At 38.2% G+C, this 24,734-nt stretch overlaps 1 protein-coding gene across 1 annotated transcript in view; it reads right to left on the bottom strand.

Annotated features, from left to right (window-relative positions):
- ADGRG7 (adhesion G protein-coupled receptor G7) overlaps positions 1-24,734 on the bottom strand; it is a gene marked incomplete at both ends in the record, with an annotated part of 61,811 nt that overhangs the window by 1,498 nt on the left and 35,579 nt on the right. Inside the window, 7 exons of the mRNA XM_080696502.1 lie at positions 868-1,024; positions 3,581-3,736; positions 8,279-8,375; positions 9,717-10,054; positions 20,798-20,910; positions 22,730-22,885; positions 23,231-23,394. Of these exons, the coding sequence (XP_080552628.1) occupies positions 868-1,024; positions 3,581-3,736; positions 8,279-8,375; positions 9,717-10,054; positions 20,798-20,910; positions 22,730-22,885; positions 23,231-23,394 (1,181 nt within the window). The remainder of the gene's footprint in view (positions 1-867; positions 1,025-3,580; positions 3,737-8,278; positions 8,376-9,716; positions 10,055-20,797; positions 20,911-22,729; positions 22,886-23,230; positions 23,395-24,734) is intronic.

Here is a 24,734-nt window from a genome sequence, read left to right as displayed (position 1 = left end):
AGAATACCCCTGAATCCTATCCCCAGTACCACAAAAAGGAAGGAAGGAAGAAAGGTTGGTTAGTTTGGCATTCTACCTTGTAGCTATGATTCCAACTGTATTTTACTTTTTATTTTGAAACAGAGTCTCACTAAATTGCTAAGGACCTTGCTAAATTACTGAGGCTGGTCTCAAACTTGTGATCCTTATCTCTCAGCCTCCCAAATACTAGAATTACAGGCATGTACCACCACACCTGGCACAGGTGGAGATTTCAATAGCCTTACTCAGTGATTAAGATAGATAAAAAAAAAATTGTGAGGCAGAAAATCCATACAGTACTAACAATCATTGAGTTTACTGACAATTTTTAGATCAAACAACTACAGAGTACACATTTTTTCCCCAAAGATAAATATTTTGTTCATCAAGATAGCCTGACTACTGATCCGTAAAACCAATCTTAATAAATGTAAGAGAACTGAAAGAAAAAATACAGCCAATGCTATAGGGATCCAAGCACTGGAAAATACTAATATTGTCCATGTCAAACAAGGTAAGGAGCTTCATAAACCTGTTGCATGGGAAGAAAGAAAAAATGTTTTCCAAGCTAGCTACTTGACAAAACATCTTCTACTCACACCAGAGAGACTAATGTGGCTCAAATATTACAGTTACCTGCTATGACCTCCAAGAAAATGGACACGATAAGTCATAACCATAAAGAGCTTTCCTTCATCTTCCTGTAATGTGTATTGAAAATGGAGTCTCCTAAAGGTAACTAATCAATGATCTTAGGGAGTTTCTAAAAAAGGGAACTTTGTCAAAATGGTCAAATTTTCTCCACTGCTTCATGGTCTGCAACTCTCTGACTAGTCCATACCATACCTGAGTAGTATTGAAAAGGCAGAATACGTAGCTGAAGATGAGCCTGATGTCATCATTATTAATTAGCATTAAGTATGCCAGAATCCAGGTAATTCCAAAAACGATGGCAATAGATAATGTGCTAAGAATCTTCTTTACATATGAAACTTTTTTGGTGCTAGGATAGAGAAAATAAGAAATAAAATGTCTCATTAGGTTTTTACTTATAATGTTATTATTGTCCCTTTTTAACATGCATATTCAGCTAATCATATTACTAATATTATGTCACAGTTGAAAAAACAATGATGCTAGATCTATGTCACCCTGGAGAAAATATGATTTAGCAAGTTTTATTTAAAAATACATTAGTATCTCTGTTTAAAAGCTCAGGCATAGCTGGGCGTGGTGGCACACGCTTGTAATCCCCGCGCTTGGGAGGCGGAAACAGGAGGATCGCGCAGGTTCGCGCAGCCAGCAGCACTGGCTTAAGAGACCCTGTTTCCACATTAAAAAAAAAAAAAAGTAAAAAATAGGTCTGGGAGTGTATCCCGGAGGTAGAAGGGCTTCCAGGAACCCCAGTGCCACCAAAAAATAAAAAAATAAAAGCTCAGGCATAAACAGTTTTTTTTTTAAATAACTCTGTAAGCAAATATCACTAGAAATCAACTTTTTCATTAGAATGGAATTTGCATTGAGTGGGTATTACTACAAGACCAGCCAGTGGGGAATTTCTTTTTTTTTTTAATGGTGGGGGAGTTTTGGGAGATGTAGTGGTGACTTTTCCATATGTCAAGATAATATCAGAAAGAAAAGATATTTAAATATGGAAGGATCTTCTCTCTCATGGGAAGTATATGCACCTGGCATCTAGTCTTGATCAGAGCCTACTTTGGCCAATGAGACATCAGCAAATGTCACAAGCAGGAACTTCAAAGTATTTGCTCCTTAGCATTTGCTTTCTCATATTACTGTTTGGAACCCTGATACAAGAGGCCTAAGCTGGAGCAGAGATGAGCAAGACCACCAACCATCAACCATCCAGACATGAAAGAGAGTCATTCCAGACTATTCCTCAACATTGGGGTCAGACAAGACCAAAGAACTACCCAACTAACATTTAAACTCATGGCAAATAATAAAGCCATTAATGATTGTGTTATTTTTTATGCACTGGGTAGATACATGAAAGACGATTTGTTATACAAATTATATGTAGCTTTCTTCATCATAATTTCATCAAATTATGATGGTGGCTTTCATTCTTCTGTCAATACCAAGTGGATCCATTTGTGAACTTCAGTAAGTTTTCATAGTCAGTATAGTCAGGATGGGTGGAGTCCTGTAGAATTAAATGGGAATTTATGGCCTCATTGGCACTGTGTTCTGGCCAATCTGGAGATGGGCACAGAAGATATGTGTTTAATAGTTCCTGTTCTTTGTCTCTTGTTTTATATTAGAGATAACAATGAAAATGCTTGCAGGGCCCAAAAATGTTGGCGCCAGGGGAGGAGTTGTAAGGACAAGAACTGGTAAACCAGAGGGCACAAGCCCCATCTGCAGGGAATGTGGGCTCAATGTTGCCAGATGTTTCAACTTCTTCAAGAGAAAATCTAAAATTTCAAAAAATGCTTATATAGGTATCGAATTTAAAAAAATTGAAAGTCATTTTAAAATTCAAACAGTATGTGTAAAATGTAGCCTACATGTATTGGTTTGTAAAATGGAAATGCAGGTGCCTACGTCTCCTTACAGTCTGCTCTTTTGATTTCTTGAATATCTGGAATTGGGAGAAAAAATGTTTTTAAGTCTTTGGGTTTAGATTTTAGTTGTGCCTATGTAACACGTAAGTGTGTTCTATAATGCAGTATACCCACATTGCAGTACTGATGTCAGAAAATAAGAAGATCCACTTTTTTTTTTTTTTTTTTTTGGTGGTACTGGGGGTGGAACCCAGAGGCTTTCTAGTTCTGGGCTATACTCCCAGACCCATTTTATATTTTATTTGGAAACAGGGTCTCACTAAGTTGCTGAGGATGGCTTCGAACCTGTACGATCCTCCTGTCTCAGCCTCCCAAGCGCAGGGATTACAAGCATGTGCCACCATGCCTGGCAGAAGATCCACTTTCTGAGAAAAAGTTTATGAGTGTTGTAGTTTAGATTTAAAATGTTCCCCAGACCTCAGGGGCTAGAGGTAGACATGTTAGAGGCTGAACTTGGTTGCTGGGGAAGGTCTCTGGGGGTATGGCTGGAGAAATGTTCCCTGAACAGGCTGCCGCAGCTTCCTGCTCTCCTCTCTCCCCAGCTGCCATGAGCAGATATCCAGCCATCATGCCCTGAAGAAGACCTATAGCACTGGTTCCTGCATGGCAGCTAGCTGGCACAAATGGAAACACACCACACACACACACACACACACACACACACACACACACACACTATATATATATATATATATGTATATATATATATATGTATATTTTAATGTTTACATTTTAAAATCTCCAGAACCATAAGCAAATAAATCCTCCTTCTTCTAAGTTGTGGTCATCAAGCTCTATTTTGGTAACATCATCGAGAATCCTGACTGAAACAATAAGAGAATCACTCCTCAATAGCCCACGCCCCTTTATTTCAGAGTTTGAAGTCCTCTAGGAACTATGGATATATGCTGGTGCTGTATTATGTGTCATGTGAGTCTTGCCTGACAGTCTCCCACTCATGAGAATCTTACCTTGTTAGAGTCTGGTTATTCTTCCACAGAACTTTAACTGAGATTATAATAAATATTACAATATTGCTGATAAGGATAATGGTGACAGGCATGATGAATGACCACAGAAATGGACTTCTTATAAAATTATTGCTGTTTGGAATTGCCAGCCAGCAGCTATGAAAGAAAAAATATTATTTTCACAGACCAAGAAATACTGGTTCCTTTTGCTCTTGACATTACTGGCATCAACTCAACTGAAATTCCTGCTTAAAGCCTACATATTTTTGCATTTTACACATCTGGGATTGCCTTTTTAGAAGTCAACCCCACCAGGCATGGTGGCACATGTTTGTAATCCCAGAGCTTGGGAGGCTGAGACAGGAGGATCGCACAGGTTCGAAGCCAACCTCAGCTACTGAGTGAGGCTCTCAGCAACTTAGTGAGACTCTGTTTCCAAATAAAATATAAAAAATAGGTCTGGGGGTATAGCCCAAAGGTAGAAAGCCCCTGGGTTCCACCCCCAGTACCACACAAAAAAAAGTCAACCCCCTAGAAAAGTGAAGTGTGTTGTTAGCAGCTTAAGAAACAGTACAGAGGCTGCTGTAGCTGAAGCAGAGCAAATGGATGGAGATTATAGAAAGAAGCAAATTATATAGAGAATTGTGGGCAATTTCTTCTACTCTGGATGAGATGGAGGGGTATGGCATGATCTTTTCTGAGCTTTAAAAGTATTACTCCAGAGCCGGGTGTGGTGACGCACGCTTGTAATCCTGGCACTTGAGAGGCAGAGACAGGAGGATCGCGCAGGTTCGAAGCCAGCCGCGCTGGCTTAAAAGACCGTGTTTCCAAATAAAAAAGTATACAAAATAGGTCTGGGAGTGTAGCCCGGAGGTAGAAGGGCTTCCAGGAACACCAGTACCACAAATATATATATATATATATATATAGTATTACTCCAGGTGCAGGGGATGAGAGAAGGGCATGAGTAAAAGTAGGAATTCATTTAGGAATGTATTGCAATAAACCAAATAGCTTGGACCAGGAGAAAATATGTTAAAAAACAATCTGGCTTTAGGCATATTTAAAAGTAAGGAGAAAGGATTTATTGATGTGGTGGAGGTGAGACATGGGAGAATTGGATGACTCTAAAAATCTATGGATTGAGCACCAAGAAGAGTGGAATTCCATGAACTGAGATGGGGAAGATGATGAGATGAAGAGGTTGTGGGAGGAGACAAGGAGATGTCTACTAGAGAGCCAAGCAGGGGGGCAGGTAAGCAGTTAGCTAGCTATTGACAAAGCAATTGAGAGGAAGCCTAGCACATCTTTGGCAGTCAATTAATGTTTATTTTCTCCTGGAGGTAAAACACCATTATTATGTATGCCAAAGGATTTCTAAATTGTTTTGAATAGAAATAGTATCATTCTGATTTTTAAAAATCAGGCTAGCCAGGTGTGGTGGTGCACACTTATAATCTCAGCATTCGGGAGGATCGCAGTTCACAGACAGCCTCAGCTACTTAGTGAGGCCCTCTGCAACTTAGTGAGACCCGGTTTCAAAATAAAGAATAAAAAATAGGGCAGAAGGTGTAGCTTGGAGGTCGAATGCCCCTGGATTCCACCCCCAGACCCACAATAAATAAATTAATTAATTAATAAAATAAAATAAAATAAAAATCAGGCTGAGCATGGTGGAACACATTTGTGATCCCAGTACTTAGGAGACTGAGACAGGAGGATCACAAGTTTGAGGACAGACTCAGCAAGTAACGAGACTCTCATCAACCTAGCACAACTCTGTTTCAAAATAAAAATTTATTTTTAATAAAGGGCTATGGAGCTGGGCATGGTGGTGCAAGCTTGTAATCCACGTGCTTGGGAGACAGAGACAGACAGGAGGATAGCACAGGTTCAAAGCCAGCCTCGCTGGCTTAAGAGACCCTGTTTCCAAATAAAATATAAAATAGGTCTGGGAGTGTAGCATGGAGGTAGAAGGGTTCCATCCCCAATACCACCAAAAAATAAAATAAAATAAAAAAGGGCTATAGGTAGAATGCCCCTGGGTTCAATTCTCAGTACCACACAAGAAATTATTTAAAATCACAATTCTAATCTGAATAGCCAAGAGGAAACTGAAATGATGTTAAATTTCTATTAATGTATTAAATGAAAAGCTGGCATGCCAGCTTTAACGGATAGAAAATAGGTCCATACTTAAATAAAATGGTGAGGGTGAGAACCAAGCGCGATGGTACATGCTTGTAATTCCAGTACTTGGGAGGCTGAGACAGGAGGATCACAGGTTCACAGTCAGCCTCAACTACTTAGTGAGGCCCTCCACAACTTATGGAGACCCTGTGTCAAAATAAAGAATAAAAAAATAGGGCTGTGTGTGTAGCTCCAGTGAGACTAACCCTCATAATTATGGAGTGGGATTTCTAGAAATGAGATTGAAGAGTTAAAGGATGGAGATTGATGTGAAAAACCTGGGGTTTAGAGAGCACCATAAGCAAGCCTAACTCAGAAGTGTTAAATGCTTTGCTATTTTGCCATGGAGTTTGGGAAAACAGCTTTGACATTTGTAGAACATACACTTGCAAAGATTACCCCCCAATGTGTTATAATTTTCCACCGTTAGCCTCAACATTTTCTCTTGAGAAATGTCTGAAAGAGCCTATGTGATGGTTACACAGAGAATTTCGTGTTGGAGGAGTGTAGCATTGAGTGAGAGTGTGGCCGGCTCCGATCCACCCTTTAACTGTGCCACACAGAGATAGCAGTAGGTTGGAAACTGGGTCAGGGCTTTCAGGAGGACATGCAGAGCAGGGAGCAGGGGAGGCAAGCGCAGGACGGTGAGGACCACTACAGGAAGGGTAACTCAGGTAACTCCCAAACAATTCCTCCTCTTTTTCAATCCTGAAGAAATGTGACTCTTGATGGCAAATATGTAGGGCTGAAGACTAGGGACACGGGCCCAAGATGAAAATGGATAACCAAGTTCTGTATCTTTCTCTTTCTTCGCTTTTTATTTTTATCAGTCTCTTAGTGTCAACCCAACATCTAACACTGCACTCGGGAAAATATCTGTTCTTTATTATTTATAGCTCAGTGTGAATAAATTTTAGTTGGTTTCTTCCTTGTGGAAGTTTTATAGGAGTGTTTTTAACCCTGTGTCTGGAGAAAGATAGGAAATTAATAATGCAATTGGAAGTGAATTACCTTCCTAATGAGATTAATACATATTACACCTTACTTCCAAATTGGAAATTAAAATTTTAAAGTCTAAAGGATATTTTACTGTAATTAAACAGAGAGAAAATAGTGGCCGAGAGGATAAAATCCAGCCAGGCAGTTGAGCCCTGGTCTACAGCAGGCACGGTCAGGGAAGTCCCCAGATGCCACAGACTTTCTTTGGGTGATCTTGTACACTTCTTAGAGTTTGGTTTTCATATGAGTTTGTAGGAATCTGGGAATAAGAATGGTTGGGCTTATGTTATCTCTTACATGTGAAAGCTAGTGAGAAGTTGAGTAACAAAAGGGACTTGAGATAAAGAAGGAAAGACTCCAGTGGAGTGATGATGAATGGAGTTTGGGAAGGGGACGATAATTTAAATAATGCTATGTACATGTGGGAAATTCTCTACCAATCTCAATAACATGTACAGGGAGGGGAAAGAAGAGAGGTGGGATCCAGGGGAACACACCAAGTCCTTTGTGCCTGTGTGGTCTTATCATTCTGAACTTCATTATGATGTATAATTACAATGCACCAATGAAAATATATTAAAAATGAAAAAGAAAGATAAAGAGTTATCATTTGGTAGTAGAAATGCATTCAAAGAGGTGATCCTCAGCTCTTTTTCTCTCCTCAATATAAAAACAAACACCATCCAGGGAAGTACTTCTATTATTAATAGTTAATTATTCATACTGGGATCATGGGAAGAGTTAGCTATGTGTGACAAGTCAACATGAAATATTCATGATAACCACATCAAGATAGAATTGGCTCCTGCAAGTGATATATAGACAATGTGCTCTTGTAGGCATAAAATATATTCATGCTTGCCTGGTCAGTCACAATAATCCCAGAGCAGGTGTTACTACCATTGTTACTTCCATTTTCTAGATGAGGGAACTAAGACCCAAGCTTACTCAGGATCACAACTATTGTGCCCTATGACTTTCAGACTTTATGAAGGAAGGTAAACTTAGTATGAGAAAGTTCAGATTTACGAAGTTAGAAAGTGATTACCTGATTTACAGAAAGATTTGTTACAGGAAATTTTCATGCCACCACATTTAAAATATGTCTTCTTAGAGAATTTGAAACACCCACCACTAAATATGACAAATATAAAGTGAGATGCATTTATACAGTGACACCTGGAGTCAACACCATTGATTAGTTATATCCTTCTGTCAGAGAAATTTGACATTTTAAAAAAACACAAACTTAGCCGGTTGTGGTGGCACACATTTGTAATCTCAGCATTCAGGAGGCTGACAGGAGGATTGTGGTTTGCAGGCAGCCTCAGCGACTTAGTGAGATCCTTTGCAACTCAGTGAGATCCTGTTTCAAAATATCAAAATAAAGAATAAAAAATAGGGCTGGGGTGTAGCTCAGAGGTGGAATTACCCTGAATTCTGTCCCCAGTACGGCAAAAAAAAAAAAAAACCCCACAAAAACCCAAAAATCCAAAAATATAAACTTACATTTCCTCTTGCCGGTATTCTAACTCCCAGAGCAAACCATTCTTATTCTGAGCATAAATAACTCCCACTGTAACAGCCACAACTATAGCTGGGACTCCTATGTGATAAAGACAGGCACAGAATTAATAATTTATCCAAGAATGGGATTAATTATAAAAGACCATGAATGATTTATACATCTGACCCTCTGGGGGATGTATTTATCTTTCCTCTATGGACAATAAATAACTGATTTCCAGATGTAGGACAACAGTAGATATACTTTTTTCTGTTTTCTCTGTTAGTCATGACTCCACCTTCTAATCCTACACTATTTCTGATCTCTCTGTAACTCTTAGCACAATTTCCATTCTTAAATGGCTTAATTTCTCTTTCACTTGAGTAAAATTTTTTCTTTGCTGGAACTCAATAAGATTTTCAAATAATTCTTTTTTGTTTTTTGGGTGGGGTACTAGAGATTAAGTCCAGGGGCATTCTATCTCTAGCTACACCCTGATTCCTTTTTATTTTTATTTTGTTCAAACAGGGTCTCACTAGGTTTTTGAGGGTCTTGCTAAGACTGGCTTTGAACCTGTGATCCTCCTAAGCTTCCCAAGCACTAGGATCAGAGACCTGTGCCACCATGCTCAGTTTCAAATAATTCTTTTTTTTTTTTTTTTTTTGGTGGTACTGGGGGTGGAACCCAAGGACTTTTCTACCTCCGGGCTATACTCCCAGACCTATTTTATATTTTATTTGGAAACAGGGTCTCGCTAAATTGCTGAGAGCCTCACTCAGTAGCTGAGGCTAGCTTTGAACCTGTGTGATCCTCCTGTCTCAGCCTTCCAAGTACGGGGATTACAACCGTGTGCCACTACACCCGGCACTCAAATAATTCTTAAAGAATCTCTTGCTGGGTGTGGTGGCGCACACTTGTAATACCAGCATTCAGGAGGCTGAGAGAGGAGGATCACAGTTTGTGTGCAAATGGCCTAAGCTACTTATGAGGCCCTTTGCAACTCAGTAAGACCTAGTTTTAAAATAAAGAGTAAAAAATAGAGCTGGGGGTGTAGCTCGAAGGTAGAATGCCCCTGGATTCTATCCCCAGTGCCGTGAAAGAAAAAAAAAAATTCTCTGATTATCTTTTTTGAAATACTTATCTTAACATGGCTAGAAAGTTAATTACTTAAGGTTTGAATCTCAAATAAATTATTAAGGAGATATTTTTAAACAACCAGTTTCAAGTTACCTGGAAGTACATCTTGAGTAGACCTGCCTTAGTCATATCTGACTTCTTCACTAAAGTATAAGTCACTAGACAGAAAATTTTCCTAGTGATTGCTCTATTTTCTACAACCCTACTTCAAGGGTTTGTAATATTAGACCTTCAATAGGTTTTTTATAAAATATTATTTTGGTGAAATGAATTTTCAGAGTACATGGAGATGCACACACTTACCCCATCCAGTTAATGAGATGAAAATAATGAAATGTCGAGGAAGAGGCCTCATGGTCCTAATCAGAAAGAAATAGAGCTGCGTAGCACTGAGTCCATTCCACATAAATGTCACTAACAGAAAGTAGTGCAGTAAGGCTGCCACCACAGTGCACAAGAGATTCGGGAGCTCAATGGTGTCTTTGGTGAGCATTTCATTATCATCAGAGGTAACATTTGTGTTATTGTCATTTAAGTTCTTATTGGAGTTTTCAATCCCAAACACAAAGAGGAGGTTGAAAATCAACATTGATGTGCACAGACTCACCAACACCCAGGTGACTGAGGTTTTTCTGGCTTTCCTGAAAATAAAAAGTAAAAATCAATCAGTCAATGCAACTACAAAAGTATACTCGGTGAAACTGGGAGGGAATAAAGATGCATTATTTCCCAATGTAAATCTAGTTCATATCCAGTGACCAAGTGGAACAGGCACATTCTGTTCTGATCTCATCTTTACAGAGCAGTGAGATACAGGAAATAGGTTGATGCGCTCTTTCTTAAATTTTTTTCTTTTTGTGTATATGGTACTGGGGATTGAACCCAGAGGCATTCTACTTATTTTTATTTTTATTTTGAAACAGTGTCTTGCTAGGTAGATGAGAGTCTCACTACTTGCTAAGGCTGTCCTCGAACCTGTGATCCTCCTGTCTCAGCCTCCCAAGTCCTGGGATTGCAAGCATGCACCACTATGAAATACCAGCTGTATTCTTTCTTGAAACTGTGTTCTGATCAAAAGTTTTGTTAGTCTGTTTGTTTTCTTCCTGTTACTGTGACAAAAATCTGACATGGACCACTTAGAAAGAGGAAAAAATTATGTTAGATCATAGTTTCAGAAGTTCTAGTCCATGGTCAGTTGGCTTCATTGTTTTTAGACCTGTGGTGAGACAAAACATCATAGTGGGATAAGGTGTGGCAAAACAAACTTCCCACTTCATGGCAGCCAGGAAGCACTGAGCCAAGGGGAGAGGAAGGGGGGAAGAAGGGAGTGAGAGAGAGGGAGGGAGGGAAAGAGAGAGAGGGAGAGGGAGGGAGGGGAGAGAGAGGGAGAGGGAGAGGGAGGGAGAGAGAGAGAGAGAGAGAGAGAGAGAGAGAGAGAGAGAGAGAGAGAGAGAGAGAGGGAGAAGGGAGAGAAGATAAGAGAAAAAGAGGTTGGGTCCCAATATACTCTTCATGTCCTCAGGCCCACTTCCTAAGGTTTCTAAAACCTCCCAATAGCATCACTGCTAGGGAACAAGTATTGAATGCATAAGTCTTTGTGGGGGCCATTCCAGATGAAAACTATTAATAAGAATGATAGTGCTGACCTCAAAAAATGTCCCCCAGTGACTTCTAATTCCCAGTATTTATGCCTCATGTATTCCTTTCCCGGACCTTCCCTGTACCTTGATCTAACTAACAGAATTTAATAGAAAGCCTGAACACCAGGACTAACATCCATTAGGCACAATACTGTTTCAGATCCATAATTGTTTCATGACTCATAAAGAAGCTTAAACTTCCCCTAAAATTAGAAAGGAAAATGACTTTTAGGTCAAAGAAAAGTTGCATGTATGCATCTGATACAAATGCAGTCATAAAATATGATTTTAATCTTTTATGGAGGAAGGTTTCCACAATGGCAAAACTGCCTCACATCTACAGAAGTCATACCAAGCCCTCCTAAAATTTTTCCTGTTGTGCTCCTTGGCATTCTGAGCTACCATGGGAAAAAAAAAAGTCCATCTACCTACTTAATAAACCATGTGGAAATGTGTTGAGTACACAGAGAGGGGGAAAGATCCAGCTGTCCAGCATCCCAGATGAGCACCCAGATGACTCGGTCCTCATGCCACTTGACTGCAGTCTCCCAAGAGACCCAGCAAGACCAGAAGAATCATCACACCGAGCCCAATCAAGGCGCAGAATCATTACAGATAGTAAGTTGTTGGTTTAAGCCACGAAATTTTAGGGATTTGCAAGAATATATAAAGACTATCTGTAGAAAAAACTCTAAATGGAGTTTTCTGTTTTGAAATAGAAAACTACACATTAATAAATGAATCCCATGTCTGAATGTAGAAAAAAAATCTCTTGAGTTTTTAACAGTAGTTTATTTTTAAAACTCATAAATTTTAAAATAAGAACATATAGTTTTCAAATAATTATATAAAACAATATAATATGTTTAAAAGAAAAGTATATACTTAACTTCTGTTTCATTTAAAGAGTGAGGTTCAGCCAGGTGCAGTGGCATCTAGCTAAACCTGTAATCCCAGGATTTGGGAGTCTGAGACAGGATGATCACAGGCTTTAGGCCAGCATTCTATGACTTTACAGGGCCCCATTTCAAAACAAAAAATAAAATAGGATTTGGGTGTAGTTTGAAGGTAGAAGGTCCCTTGGGTTCAATCCCTAGTACTGCATGCACTGCATGTGTGTGTGTGTGTGTTGTATATATATGTTCTGCACTGGCCGACATGTGCATATTCATACTGACAGATAAGGCAAGATCATAATTACTAAAGTTGATCTCAAAATCAGGGCCTGATCTTGCCTTTTTTGTGAATCTATTGCTTTCCTTATTGTTTAAGGCAGTTATATCCTATTTCTCCTCTAATGACACACTGAAGTTCTGTATGTACTGTGGCATACAGCCCTTTTCTAATGAATGCTTCACAATCTCTAATCATCATTATCCAAAGTCTTCTGAATCTTCTGTACTACAAGAGCTCTTGAAACAGCTATTTCCTGAGGCTTATTATTGTACATAAAGTTCTAACATTTACAAGTACATCTCTAGTATTAATATCCCAAATTTGGTGAATAATTCTCCATCTATTTTGTATTCTATATGAATGTGTGATGTTCCATCATGACCTCTCTCTGTCTTTCAATTTCTACTGAATAAAAAGCTTATACTCAAACAGAACCCATTCCATCTTCTTGACATTTCAGTTGAGATTTCATTGATGATTCAAAATGTCCTTGTCCAGTATTAAGAGGAAAGTTTATAGCATTGAGTGCCCACATAAGAAGGACAGAGAATCACCAAGTACAGATCCTATTGGCACAACTCAAGGACTTAGAAAGACAGCAACAGTCCAATCCCAAAGCCTGCAGAAGACAGGATATTATTAAAATTCGAGCAGAAATAAATGAAATAGAGAACAAAAAAAACAATTCAAAGAATCAACAAAACAAAAAGCTGGTTCTTTGAAAAGATTAATAGAATTGATAACCCCCTGGACAACCTAACCAAAAGAAAAAGAGAATCAACTCAGATTATTAAAATTAGAAATGAAAAAGGAGACATCACAGATAGTGGAGAAATTCAAATAATTATCAGAAACTATTTTGAAAATTTATACTCCAATAGACAAGAAAACATGGAAGAAATTGACAGATTTCTAAGCAAAATTAACTTACCTAAACTGAACCAAGAGGACATAGCAAGCCTAAACCAACCAATAGCAAACAAAGAAATAGAAATGGCAATAAAAATTCTTCCATCAAAGAAAAGCCCAGGCCCAGATGGGTTTCCCGCTGAATTCTACAAAACTTTCAATAAAGCACTAATACCAATACTTCGTAACTTATTCCAGGAAATTGAGAGATGGAACTCTCCCAAATTCCTTCTATGAGGCCTGTATCACATTAATCCCCAAACCAAATAAAGATACCTCAAGAAAGGAAAACTACAGACCAATATCCTTAATGAACATAGATGCAAAAATTCTAAACAAAATACTAACCATATGCATTCAAAACCATATCAAGAGATAATATACCACGACCAAGTTGGTTTCATCCCAGAAAAACAAGGCTGGTTCAACATATGCAAATCAATACCTGTTATTTACCACATAAATAGAACCAAGAACAGAAACCACACCATCATAGCAATAGACGCTGAAAAAGCATTCGACAAAATCCAACACCCATTTATGTTAAACACACTGCATAAAATTGGAATAGAAGGAACATGCCTCAACATCATTAAGGCAATATACAATAAACCCAAAGCCAACATTATATTGAATGGGAAAAAACTGCAAGAATTTCCCCTAAAATCAGGAACAAGACAAGGATGCCCACTATCACCACTCCTTTTCAATATAGTCCTTGAGACCCTTAACGCATCAATAAAACAAGAGAAGAAAATCAAAGGAATTCAAATAGGAAGAGAGGAATTAAAATTATCTTTATTTGCAGATGACTTGATCCTTTATCTAGAAGAACCTAAGAACTCAACCAAAAGACTTCTGGAGCTGATTAACAAATTCAGCAAAGTTGCAGGATACAATATCAACCTAAAGAAATCAGTGACTTTTCTTTACACCAACAATGAATCCACAATGAAACAAAGCAAAGAATTCCATTCACTATAACCTCAAAACCAATAAAATACCTAGGAATAAACCTAACCAAAGATGTAAAAGGCCTCTACAACAAAAACTATAAAACATTAAAGAAAGAAATTGAAGAAGACCTTGGAAGATACAAATGACAAGACAAATATGAGAGACACTTAAGTTCACCTGACAAACTCGTAATTACATGGCATGCAATTGTCCCTCAAGATGCCTGCCACAATTTGTAACTATTTATTTATTTATTTATTTATTTATTTATTTATTTATTTATTTTTGCCATATTAGAGATGGAATCTAGGGCCAGCCTCCCGAATGCTGGGATTACAAATGTGTGCCACCACACCCCGCTTGTAACTATATATTTATTTTTGTGCATATTTTTCTTATGCTCATATGCTTCTTTGCAAGTATAAATTTCATGAGCAATGAGAGCTTATCTCTCTTGTTCATAGCTTTATATCCAACTTTTGGCAATGTGCAGAACACGTAGGAGGCAGTCATTAAAATTGTTTAATGAATGGCAAGAGAGTTATTTAGTGTGTAACGTGAAGAATAACAATAAAAAATAACTCTACTCAGCCAAGCATGGTGGCTCACACTTTAATCCCAGCGCTTGGGAGGCAGAGACAGGAGGATCACACAGGTTTGAAGCCCGCCTCAGCTACTGAGTGAGGATCTCAGCAACTTAGTGAGACCCTGTTTCCAAATAAAATATATAATAGGTCTGAGAGTATAGCCTGGAGGTAGAAAAGCCCCTGGGCTCAACCCCCAGTACCATAAAAATAAATAAATACATTAATTAATTAATTAATTAATTAAATATGACTGGGTATAGCTCGGAGGTACGATGTCCCTGAGTTCCATCCCCAGTACCACAAAAATAAATAAAAATAAATAAATAAATAACAATAACTATACTCTGGAAAAATAGCTGTCCCCAGAATGAGGCAGAGAAAGTAAGAGATTAGCTGAATCATATATCACGACTGAAATAAGGAAGCACTTGAAGATTGATTGAGACACGACTACATTGAGGAGTATGATTTTTATAGCAAATAGACAGAGAAAAAATGGACTAAAAGTCATTTTTCAGCCATTAATGCGAATCTTATTCTAGATCATCAATATATACTGAAATCATCTAGCAGATTATTAAAAAATAGTATTATACATTCTTAAAGTAATACCTCAGGGATTACCTTTTATTTTCATAATAAAAAATGAACCTTGACAGGACAGTAATCTAGAAGTCACCATTTCAAGAAACCAAACAGACAACCAGTAATGGGACAAACTGAGAGCACACATTTTTTTTTTCATATTACATTGAAAAAGATTCAGTGACATAGTAGTCTCACCTAAAATACTTAACTTACTCATTAGGAGAATTTCAAACAAATCCTAAAATTGTAGAAAATACCTCAAAATAACTAGCCTGGGCATTTAAAGATTTCAATGTCTTGAAAGACCCAAACAAACAAACAAAACACAGAAATTATTCTAGGATAGGAGATTGGAAATACATGACAATAAAATGAATTGAGAAAAAAAACCTTACTGGGACAATGAAGATATTTAAATATGAATTATATATTAACATAATCATACTATATTAGTGTTAAATTCCCTGAGAGAATAATGGTATGATATATGGAAGAATTTCCTTGTTCCTGGAAAATCTGTGCTTGTAGAATTTAGAGATGACAGTCCTGATGTATACAACTCACTTTCAGAATTTTAGGAAGAAATAGGAAAATATTAAGAATTGATGAATCTGGGTTTAATGGATATTGAACATTTTCTTTCAATTTTTCTGTTAGATATCTCTCTCTCTCTCTCTCTCTCTCTCTCTCTCTCTCTCTCTCTCTCTCTCTCTCTCTTTGCGATACTAGGGAATGGAACCGTGGTATATTCTACCTCCAACCCAAATGCTGGGATTACAAGTGTACACTACCATTCCCAACTTGCTAGATTTTTAACAAAAAACACCAAAAAATTAAAATAGAATACATTTCAAAAATCTTGCTCTATTGCCGGTTGTGGTGCTGCACGCTTGTAATCCCCGCGCTTGGGAGGCAGAGACAGGAGGATCGCACAGGTTCAGAGCCAGGAGCCAGCCACGCTGGTTTAAGAGACCCTGTTTCCAAATTAAAAAAATATAAAATAGGTCTGGGAGTGTAGCCAGGAGGTAGAAGGGCTTCCAGGAACCCCAGTACAAAAAAAAAAAAAAAAAAAAAAAAAAATCTTGCTCTACATGTCTAAGAGTTGGGAAGGAAGTTAGTGGGGAGAAATAGTTCTGAAGAAAAGATGAGTTTATCTTGAGACTTTTTTTAGTTTAAGATGAGAGCCATGATAGTGGGGAAGCACTGTGCGCCTAACATTGCAAACACAGAGTTTTCTAGAATCCAGCCACGGGGCTGTTACTCACGCCAGGGACTCAGCATTGCCAAATATTGACCCTATATCAGAGAACGAGGAGACTTCCGGGAAGATGGCGACCGAGAAAAGCGGGGCTTAAGAGCCCCGCTAACAACAAATCTCCATTACCACAAAATCAGCGCCTTTCAAAGCCAGAAAACAACATCACCAGAGAATCAAAAAAAATCACCAGGCTCCAGAGAGAAAGCGGACTGAGAATAGAGCCACAGAGGAGATCCTTACGCCCGAGGACGCGGCTTCACGCCCGAGAACGCGGCAGCAGTGCCATACTGCTGGCGGCACCGGCGAATTCACGGGACGGCCACAGCAAGCCGAGGGGAGCCACTGCGGAACAGCCAGGCGGGATTTCTCGCTGCAGGTAAAATCTAAAGCTCCCAGTGGCTGAGCTCAGCACACGCTGCAGGGATTCAGAGTGGAAATCAAAACCAAGAAAAAAAAACGCCAGCCCCATAGCCGAGGGCGTAGCAGTGGCGCCATATTGCCACCGGTGGCAACAGCACCGAATTCACCGAATTCAGTACAGCTACATCTGCATACTCAAGAACAGTGAGTCAAATTGTGGGCCACAGAGGAGAAATCCCAGTACTGTACTCACTGGGACTTGACCCAGTGGGAGAGGGGCGGTGGCAGTGATATCACACCATAGGAGAACGTGCAACCTGGCACCCCCCGTAGTCTAAAGCAGCCTCTATCGACTCTCTGGGTCGGAGACTCTGTGATACAACCCAGTAAAGGAGTAGTGGGGTCTGAGATAATACAGACTCGAGATCCAGAGCACCTTAAGTGAAGTCATAGTGACCCAAGGGAAGAACCCAGAGAAGGCACAAACTTCCGAAATCATGGGAAAGAGGACTAATACTGGAGCAATGAATGCTCACAACCCCACAACATCAGAACCCGATAAAACAGAAAATCAGAGATTTCTAGAAGATCAAATCAGGAAAATAACTGTAGAAATAATAGAGGTGCTTCGAAAAGAACTCAGAGAGAGCCAAAAAGAGATAAAGGATGCAATTAATGAAGTAAAGGCCTCAATTCAAAGCACAAACAACCGATTAGAACACATGGAGAACAGAATCTCGCTCTTAGAAGATGATCATTCCAAAAATGAATGCATAGTTTCTAATCTAGGAAAAAATATCCGACAGCAGGAATCTGATATTGAAGAAATATGGGCCCATTTTAAGAGAGCTAACCTAAGAATAATTGGAATAGAGGAGGGAAAAGAAAGTGAAACCAAAGGGATCAACAATCTCTTCAAGGAAGTAATAGCAGAAAATTTTCCAGACATAGAGCAAGAGGTCGATACGCAGGTCCAGGAAACGTATAGAACTCCCTTTAGACAGGATTGGAGAAGAGGATCCCACGCCACATAATTGTCAAAATGACCAATGTGGAAGCCAAGCAGAGAATCTTAAAGGCAACAAAAGCAAAGGGCCAAGTGACATTCAGAGGCAAACCAATTAGAATCACTCCAGATTTCCCAAACCAAGTTATGAGAGCCAGAAGGGCTTGGAGTAACATATTCCCAATTTTGAAAGAAAACAACTTCCAGCCAAAAATTTCCTACCCAGCAAAACTTTCTATCAAATTAGATGGAGAAATAAGAAGCTTCCATGACAAACAGAAACTGAAGGAGTTTATGTCTTCAAAACCAGCGCTAGAGAAAATACTCAAAGAGATTAACTACAAAGAAGAAATAGGTAACACACATCAGAACTAGAGAAACAAGATTTTCCATCCAACAGACAACTAAGATTGGTTATCTGTGGAGATTCATTATTTATGTTAGTCTTTTACCTATCATCTCTAAATGGTATTGTTTGCCTTTATTGTTGTTAATTTTTAGGATTTCTAGTTGGAATATTAATATACCTTCAGATATAGCATTTGGAAATATTTTATTCCATTCTATTAATAACTGTTAACTCTGTTTACATTGTCTTTGGATATACAATATGTTTTTTATTTTTTAGGGAGTTTGTATACTCTTCTGTTGCCTGTGCCATTGAAATCATAACCATGAAATCACTGCCAATTTCAATGTTGTGAGGTTTTATGACCCAGATTTTCTCCTAAAAGTTTATAGTCTTAAGATTTATATTTAGGTCTTTTATCTATTTTGAGTTAATATTTGTATATGGGATTAGGTAAGGGTCCAATTTTATTCTTTTCCATGTAATTATTATTTTTCAACAATATTTAGTTAAAAGATTATTATTCCCACCACCAAATGTTCGTGGAAACCTTGTCAAAAATAACTTGACAATATAGGGAAGAATTTAGCTCTAGGCTTTTATTTAACTCCAATGGTTTATATATCTGCCTTTAGAATAGTACTACACTGTTTCAATTATTGTAGCTTTATATGGTTTGAAATCAGAAAATATACATCTTCTAGCTTTGTTCTTTTTCAAGATCGTTGTGGGTACCTAGAGTCCATATTCCATATTAGGATAGATTTTTTTTTCTGAAAAATAAATATATAAATATATGATAGTTTCACCTAAAAAATAGAAAAAATAGATTCTCTGGTAAGAAAGAAAGCAAAAAGAAATATTGAAATGTTATCTTTAAGTCATCAAAAGCTTGGTATCAGACAAATGAAACTGTTATGTGAGATTATCATTTTTAATTTTTGATAAATTGCTATAATACTAGATGTCAATCACTAAGCCAAGCATGGGAGGGAGGGATAGGGAGAGATTGGGGTGGGGATCGGGTGGGGGCTGACTGGGCAATGTGTGCATATATGTCTACAAAAGTATTATCCCAGTATGATGTATGAATACAGTGCACCAATTAAAAATAAAAAAATTAAAAATTAAAAAAATTATAAAAAAAGATGAGAGCCATAAGCCGGGCGTGGTGGCGCACGCTTGTAAACCCTGCGCTTGGGAGGTGGAGACAGGAGGATTACTCAGATTCGAAGCCAGCCGCGCTGGTTTAAGAGACCCTGTTTCCAAATTTTAAAAAAGTATATAAAATAGGTCTGGGAGTGTAGCCCGGAGGTAGAAGGGCTTCCAGGAACCCCAGTACCACCCCCCCAAAAAAGATGAGAGCCATAGAGGGACATGGTGTGACACGTCTCTAATCCCAGTGCTTGGTTTGGCTGAGACAGGAGGTTCCCAGATTTGAGGCCAGCTTCAACAACTTGGCAAGACCCTGTTTCAGAGTAAATTAAAGTGAAAAAGGGCTGGGAATATTGATCAGAGGCAGAATACCCATGGTTCAATTCCCAGCAATGAAAGAAGAAAGAAAGGAAGGGAGAGGAAAGGGGAAAAAAGGGAAGGAAAGGAAAGGAAAAAAAAAAAAAAGAACCAGCTAGGACACTCAATAGATCAATTTATTCCATAGGTCCAGCACAGAACTTGTCCAAGTATTGTGCTCATGGATACAGTGATGAAGGTAAACAAAAACAAACAGCAAAATTAAAACAAAGCAGGGAAGTGGCCGTATCCATTTTCGTGCTGATAGAAAAACAGACAGTATGCAAGTAATCCAATAAATGAACAAGCCTGGAAGAGAGCACAGATTGCTAAAAATGTAGCATATGACAAAAAAATAACATGTAAGGTAAAAAAATGGACCTTGAGTGAGAAGGTTAAGATAAAGAGAGATAGGTTTATAGGTAATTATTTAAAATTTTATTTTAAAATCAAAAGAACTATGGAATTCAGAACTTCAAAAATTCACCATTTGAGAACTTTATACATATAATTTTAAATTACCTTATTTTCAAAATTCTTTTATCTAGAAACATTTATTTTGCCGGGCCTAGTGGGCACGCTTGTAATCCCCACACTTGGGAGGCAGGTTTGAAGCCAGCCTTGTTGGCTTAAGAGACCCTGTTTCCAAATTAAAATATAAAAAAATAGGTGTCTGGGAGTGTAGCCTGGAGATAGAAGGATTTCCAGGAACCCCAGTACCACACACACACACAAAAATTTCTTTTACAATGAAAATTGGTTCCATTTAGCATTAAGAAATTGGGGCATTTAGGAGTTTGGAGACCATATTAATTTGACCCAACAAACTTGTAATTATGTAGAATTCAATTTTTATTCAGGGCATTCGCCACAATTTGTAATTATATATTCACTCGTGCGTACCCCTTAGATTTCCAGACTTGAGTGTCCTTCTCTATAAAATGCTCATAGTGAACTTTGACCTCCCTTTTCTAGTTCAGAGACTGCATTCTGATTGAGAGCATGCACAGAGATATCCCTGGATAGCATCTTTCTCTCTTACCTGGTAACAATCTGAAATATGATTGTGAGAACCAGACCAGCAATGGACAGGGCACATCCAAAGTTGGATAACATGTCTAGTGATTCAGGATACTGATAATATTTTTTGAAAGTCTGAAAAACAAATTTACTTGTATTTTTAATAACCATTCCTAAAAGATCAATAAAAGTCAACATAATGAAGAATTATATTGGTCAAAAACTAGCAGAAACAAACAATCAAACAAACCATAGCTATCTTCTTCTCATACATGCTTTGATATACTTAAAAATGAAGTTGAACTGGGTGTGGTGGTGCATACTTGTAGTCTTAGTACTTTGGAGGCTAAGACAGGAGGATCATAGGTTCACAGCCAGCCTCAGCTACTTTGTGAGGCCCTCTGCAACTTAGTAAGACCCTGTTTCTAAATAAAAATTAAAATTTGGGCTGGGAATGTAGCCCAAAGGTAGAATGTCCCTGGGTTCAATCCTCAGTACCATAAAAAATAAAATAAAATAAATTAGTCTCTATGTCTAAGTAATTTGCATGAACTAGAGGCTTGAGAACAATTATCTAACCAAGTCAGTTACGAAAAACATACATATTTTTCCTTGATGTTTAAAATAAAAATCTTTGTATTATATCTAAATTGTCTAGAGTTGGTTTATGTATCTATTACACTATTTTTATGTGTTACCATATCCAAGGATATCTATACTGATTTAGTAAAGCTGCAGATTTTTTTGTGTGTGATATGGGGATGGAACCCAGGGGCATTCTACCTCTGAACTACACTCCCAGCCCTATCTTTAATTCTTTATTTTGAAACAAGGTCTCACTAAGTTGCAGAGGGCCTAAGTAGCTGAGGCTGTCTGCAAATCACCCTCCTATCTCAGCCTCCTAAATACTGGAATTACAAGCATGAGCCACCACATCCGGTGTTACAGAAATATTTTTATGTACCCGCAAAGATGTCTGCATGGTCCTGTTGATTTTTTAAAAGGAAGTGTCATTTTCATATATCTATATATATTCATGTATCTAAATCTATCTCAGTGTGCTAGAAAATATGCATAGAAAAGTATATTTCATGTGAGCACATACTCTTGAAAATTTAAACAGGTAGTAATGATGGTCAGTGAGTGAGTAGGTAATACATGTATATATAAAAATTATAAAACTATATAATCTTGTACTTTCTGATATTTTTAAATTAATCAATTAATTAGATTAAAATTAGAAAAGCAAGAAATGCTTATTCATAAAATATGAACTCAGCCGGGCGTGGTGGCACAAGCTTGGGAGGCGGAGACAGGAGGATCACGCAGGTACGAAGCCAGCTGTGCTGGCTTAAGAGACCCTGTCTCCAAATAAAAAAGTATAAAAATAGGTCTGGGAGTGTAGCCTGGAGGTAGAAGGGTTTCCAGGAACCCCAATACCACCGAAAAAAATTAATATGAATTCATAAAATATGAAAGTAATATAGAAACATAATAAAGAGCATATATTCCTCTTTACTGCCAGCTACCACATACCATAATCTGCTTCTTGAAGCCTATCTTTCTTAGCAATAAATTTTGCTTATGTGCTTACAAGTATTACCTGTCAGTCCCCAGAACCCCCCTATAAAAGTACTCAGTTTATCTATCTTAAGACCACATTGCTCTGTTACTTGTTGTTTTTTTTTTCTTTTCCTCCCTCCCCCATCCCCAGTACTAGGGATGGAACCCAGGACCCTGCACTTGCTAGGCAAGCACTCTACCTCTGAGCTCTAGCCTTGGCCTCTCTGTTTCTTGTTTTTCCTAGTACTTCCCTTTTTAGTCCCATCACTCCATTCCCTGATTATTTTTTTCTATTTAATCTGAGAATCTATGTAAACCAAACATTAATTTTCTAAGAATTGTGCATAAGAAAAATTCTCATCTGGAAAGAGATGACAACATATGTCCTTACCATTAATACAGCAAAATTAGTGGTGTGGTTGCAGTGGCAGCCCAGGAGCCCCTCCGAGCTCCTGTTTTTGTAACAGCCATTTGTGTCCCAGTCCTTTGTTAATAGATTCCAAAAGACACAGGCATAGGAATAGAGTTGGAGTTCATTTTGGTTGTACTGTGAATTAAAAAGACAATTATAATTACTGATATTTTAATGCTTAATAGGGTAGGGAAAAATCTAATAATAAGACAATCATAAGATAAATCAATGAAGTGTGTACAAAACATAAACATTTCCATTATAGATTAAGAGAAAACAGGATTTAAAATTCATCTTAGTTCACTTTATATTAGTTTGACAAAAGATATGAATGAAAGAATAAATCTTTTCTTCCATTCTGAATACTTAAATAATCTTTCAAAGAGATTTTCCTATAGATTTATTCTTACCAAATTATCCCTGATTATTAAATTAAGAGTGGCTGGAGTTTTAAAATCTTCTGTTAATGGGAAAACTCACCCTCGGACGAAACACCATTTGAACAGAAGCACTATTATCTAGCTCATTTTCATCCACTTTGCTTGAGATAATTTTTTGACTATAATCTGATGTAGCTGTGAAGGTTTTTGATTGAAAGAGCTTGTTGTTTTGATACACTACAAAGCCACACTTCTTACCCGTATCTATGCAGGGGGGAAGAGGGAACATGAAATCAAAAAGTGAACATCAGAGTAGACAAGAAACAAAGTTCCATGTCATATTTGAATTACATGCCAGCTTAATATTTGAGTAAAGCACAATAAAAAGCTGTATATGGTGGTGTACACTTGTAACCCCAGTACTTGGGAGGCTGAGACAGGAGGATCCCAAGCTCAAGGCCAGCCTCAGCAACTCCGTGACACTCTCAGCTACTTAGTGAGACCCTGTTTCAAAATAAAAAGTAAAAAATGGCTGGGGATACAGCTTGGAGGTACAATGCCTCTGAGTTCAATCCCCAGTACCATGTATACACACACACACACACACACACACACACACACACACACACACAGTAAAAATGGCTTATTGGCTGAACCATTACTTAATTATGTTAGAGAATTATGATATTAAGATACACATATTTTGGTTGTCACTCATAGTTCCTGGCTCATAACTCCCTACCCAAGGGCGATCATAGAAACTAAAATGATGAGTCAAAGAAATCAACTCACCTAACCCCGTCACATCTTTCTGCCCTACCCCTGCCATATCTTAGAGCTGGCCATTAAGAAATTCTTTGCCCTACCTCATCTGATAGATCATAAGACCCTCATTTCAGAAGAGGTCCTGCTTCACGCCCAGAAGGACCCAGAAGAGAAAAATGTGGTACAGAGATGCCAAGAAGAACCCAAACTGAGAGGCCTGGTAGGCTTTCCCATTCGCTTTATTAGCATTAGCATTTTTTAGCATTCGGTTTATTGCTCTTTGCCAGTTGCTTTTCTACAGTCGCCCATGCCTCAATCATGCCTATGCAATTAAATGTCCATAAAATTCCAAACAGACAGGCTTCAGAGAGCTTTGGGCCAGCAGAACACACGCAGGTTCCTAGAGGGTTGTGAGCCCAGAGAGGGCCTGAAGCATGGCGACATTTCCTCATACTTTGCTATGCATCCCTTCATCTGCATCCTTTGTAACATTCTTTAGAATAAACCAATAAACATGCTTGCCTGAGTTCTGTGAGATGCTCAGGCAAATTTGTTGAACCCAAGAAGAGGATTGCAGGAACTCTGATGTATAACTTGTCGAATAGAAAAACTAGTAAAACAATCTGGGGCTTGCAAGTGGCATTGTAAAAGTGAAGGGGCAGTCTTGGGGACTGGACCCTTGGCCTGTGGTCTATCTATCTCCAGGCAGATCATGTCAGAATTGACTTAAATGAGATGATACCTGGATGGTGTCCATTGCTTGGTATATAAGGGGAAAACTCTGTCATATCTAGTGTCAAATGTGATCCATATCATGAGACTCTAGTCTGAAAAACTAA

This window comes from Muscardinus avellanarius (assembly GCF_963383645.1).
Source record: "Muscardinus avellanarius genome assembly, chromosome: 5".
In the NCBI taxonomy this organism is placed as follows: Eukaryota; Metazoa; Chordata; class Mammalia; order Rodentia; family Gliridae; genus Muscardinus; species Muscardinus avellanarius.
This window is presented reverse-complemented; position numbering and strand designations above follow the sequence as displayed.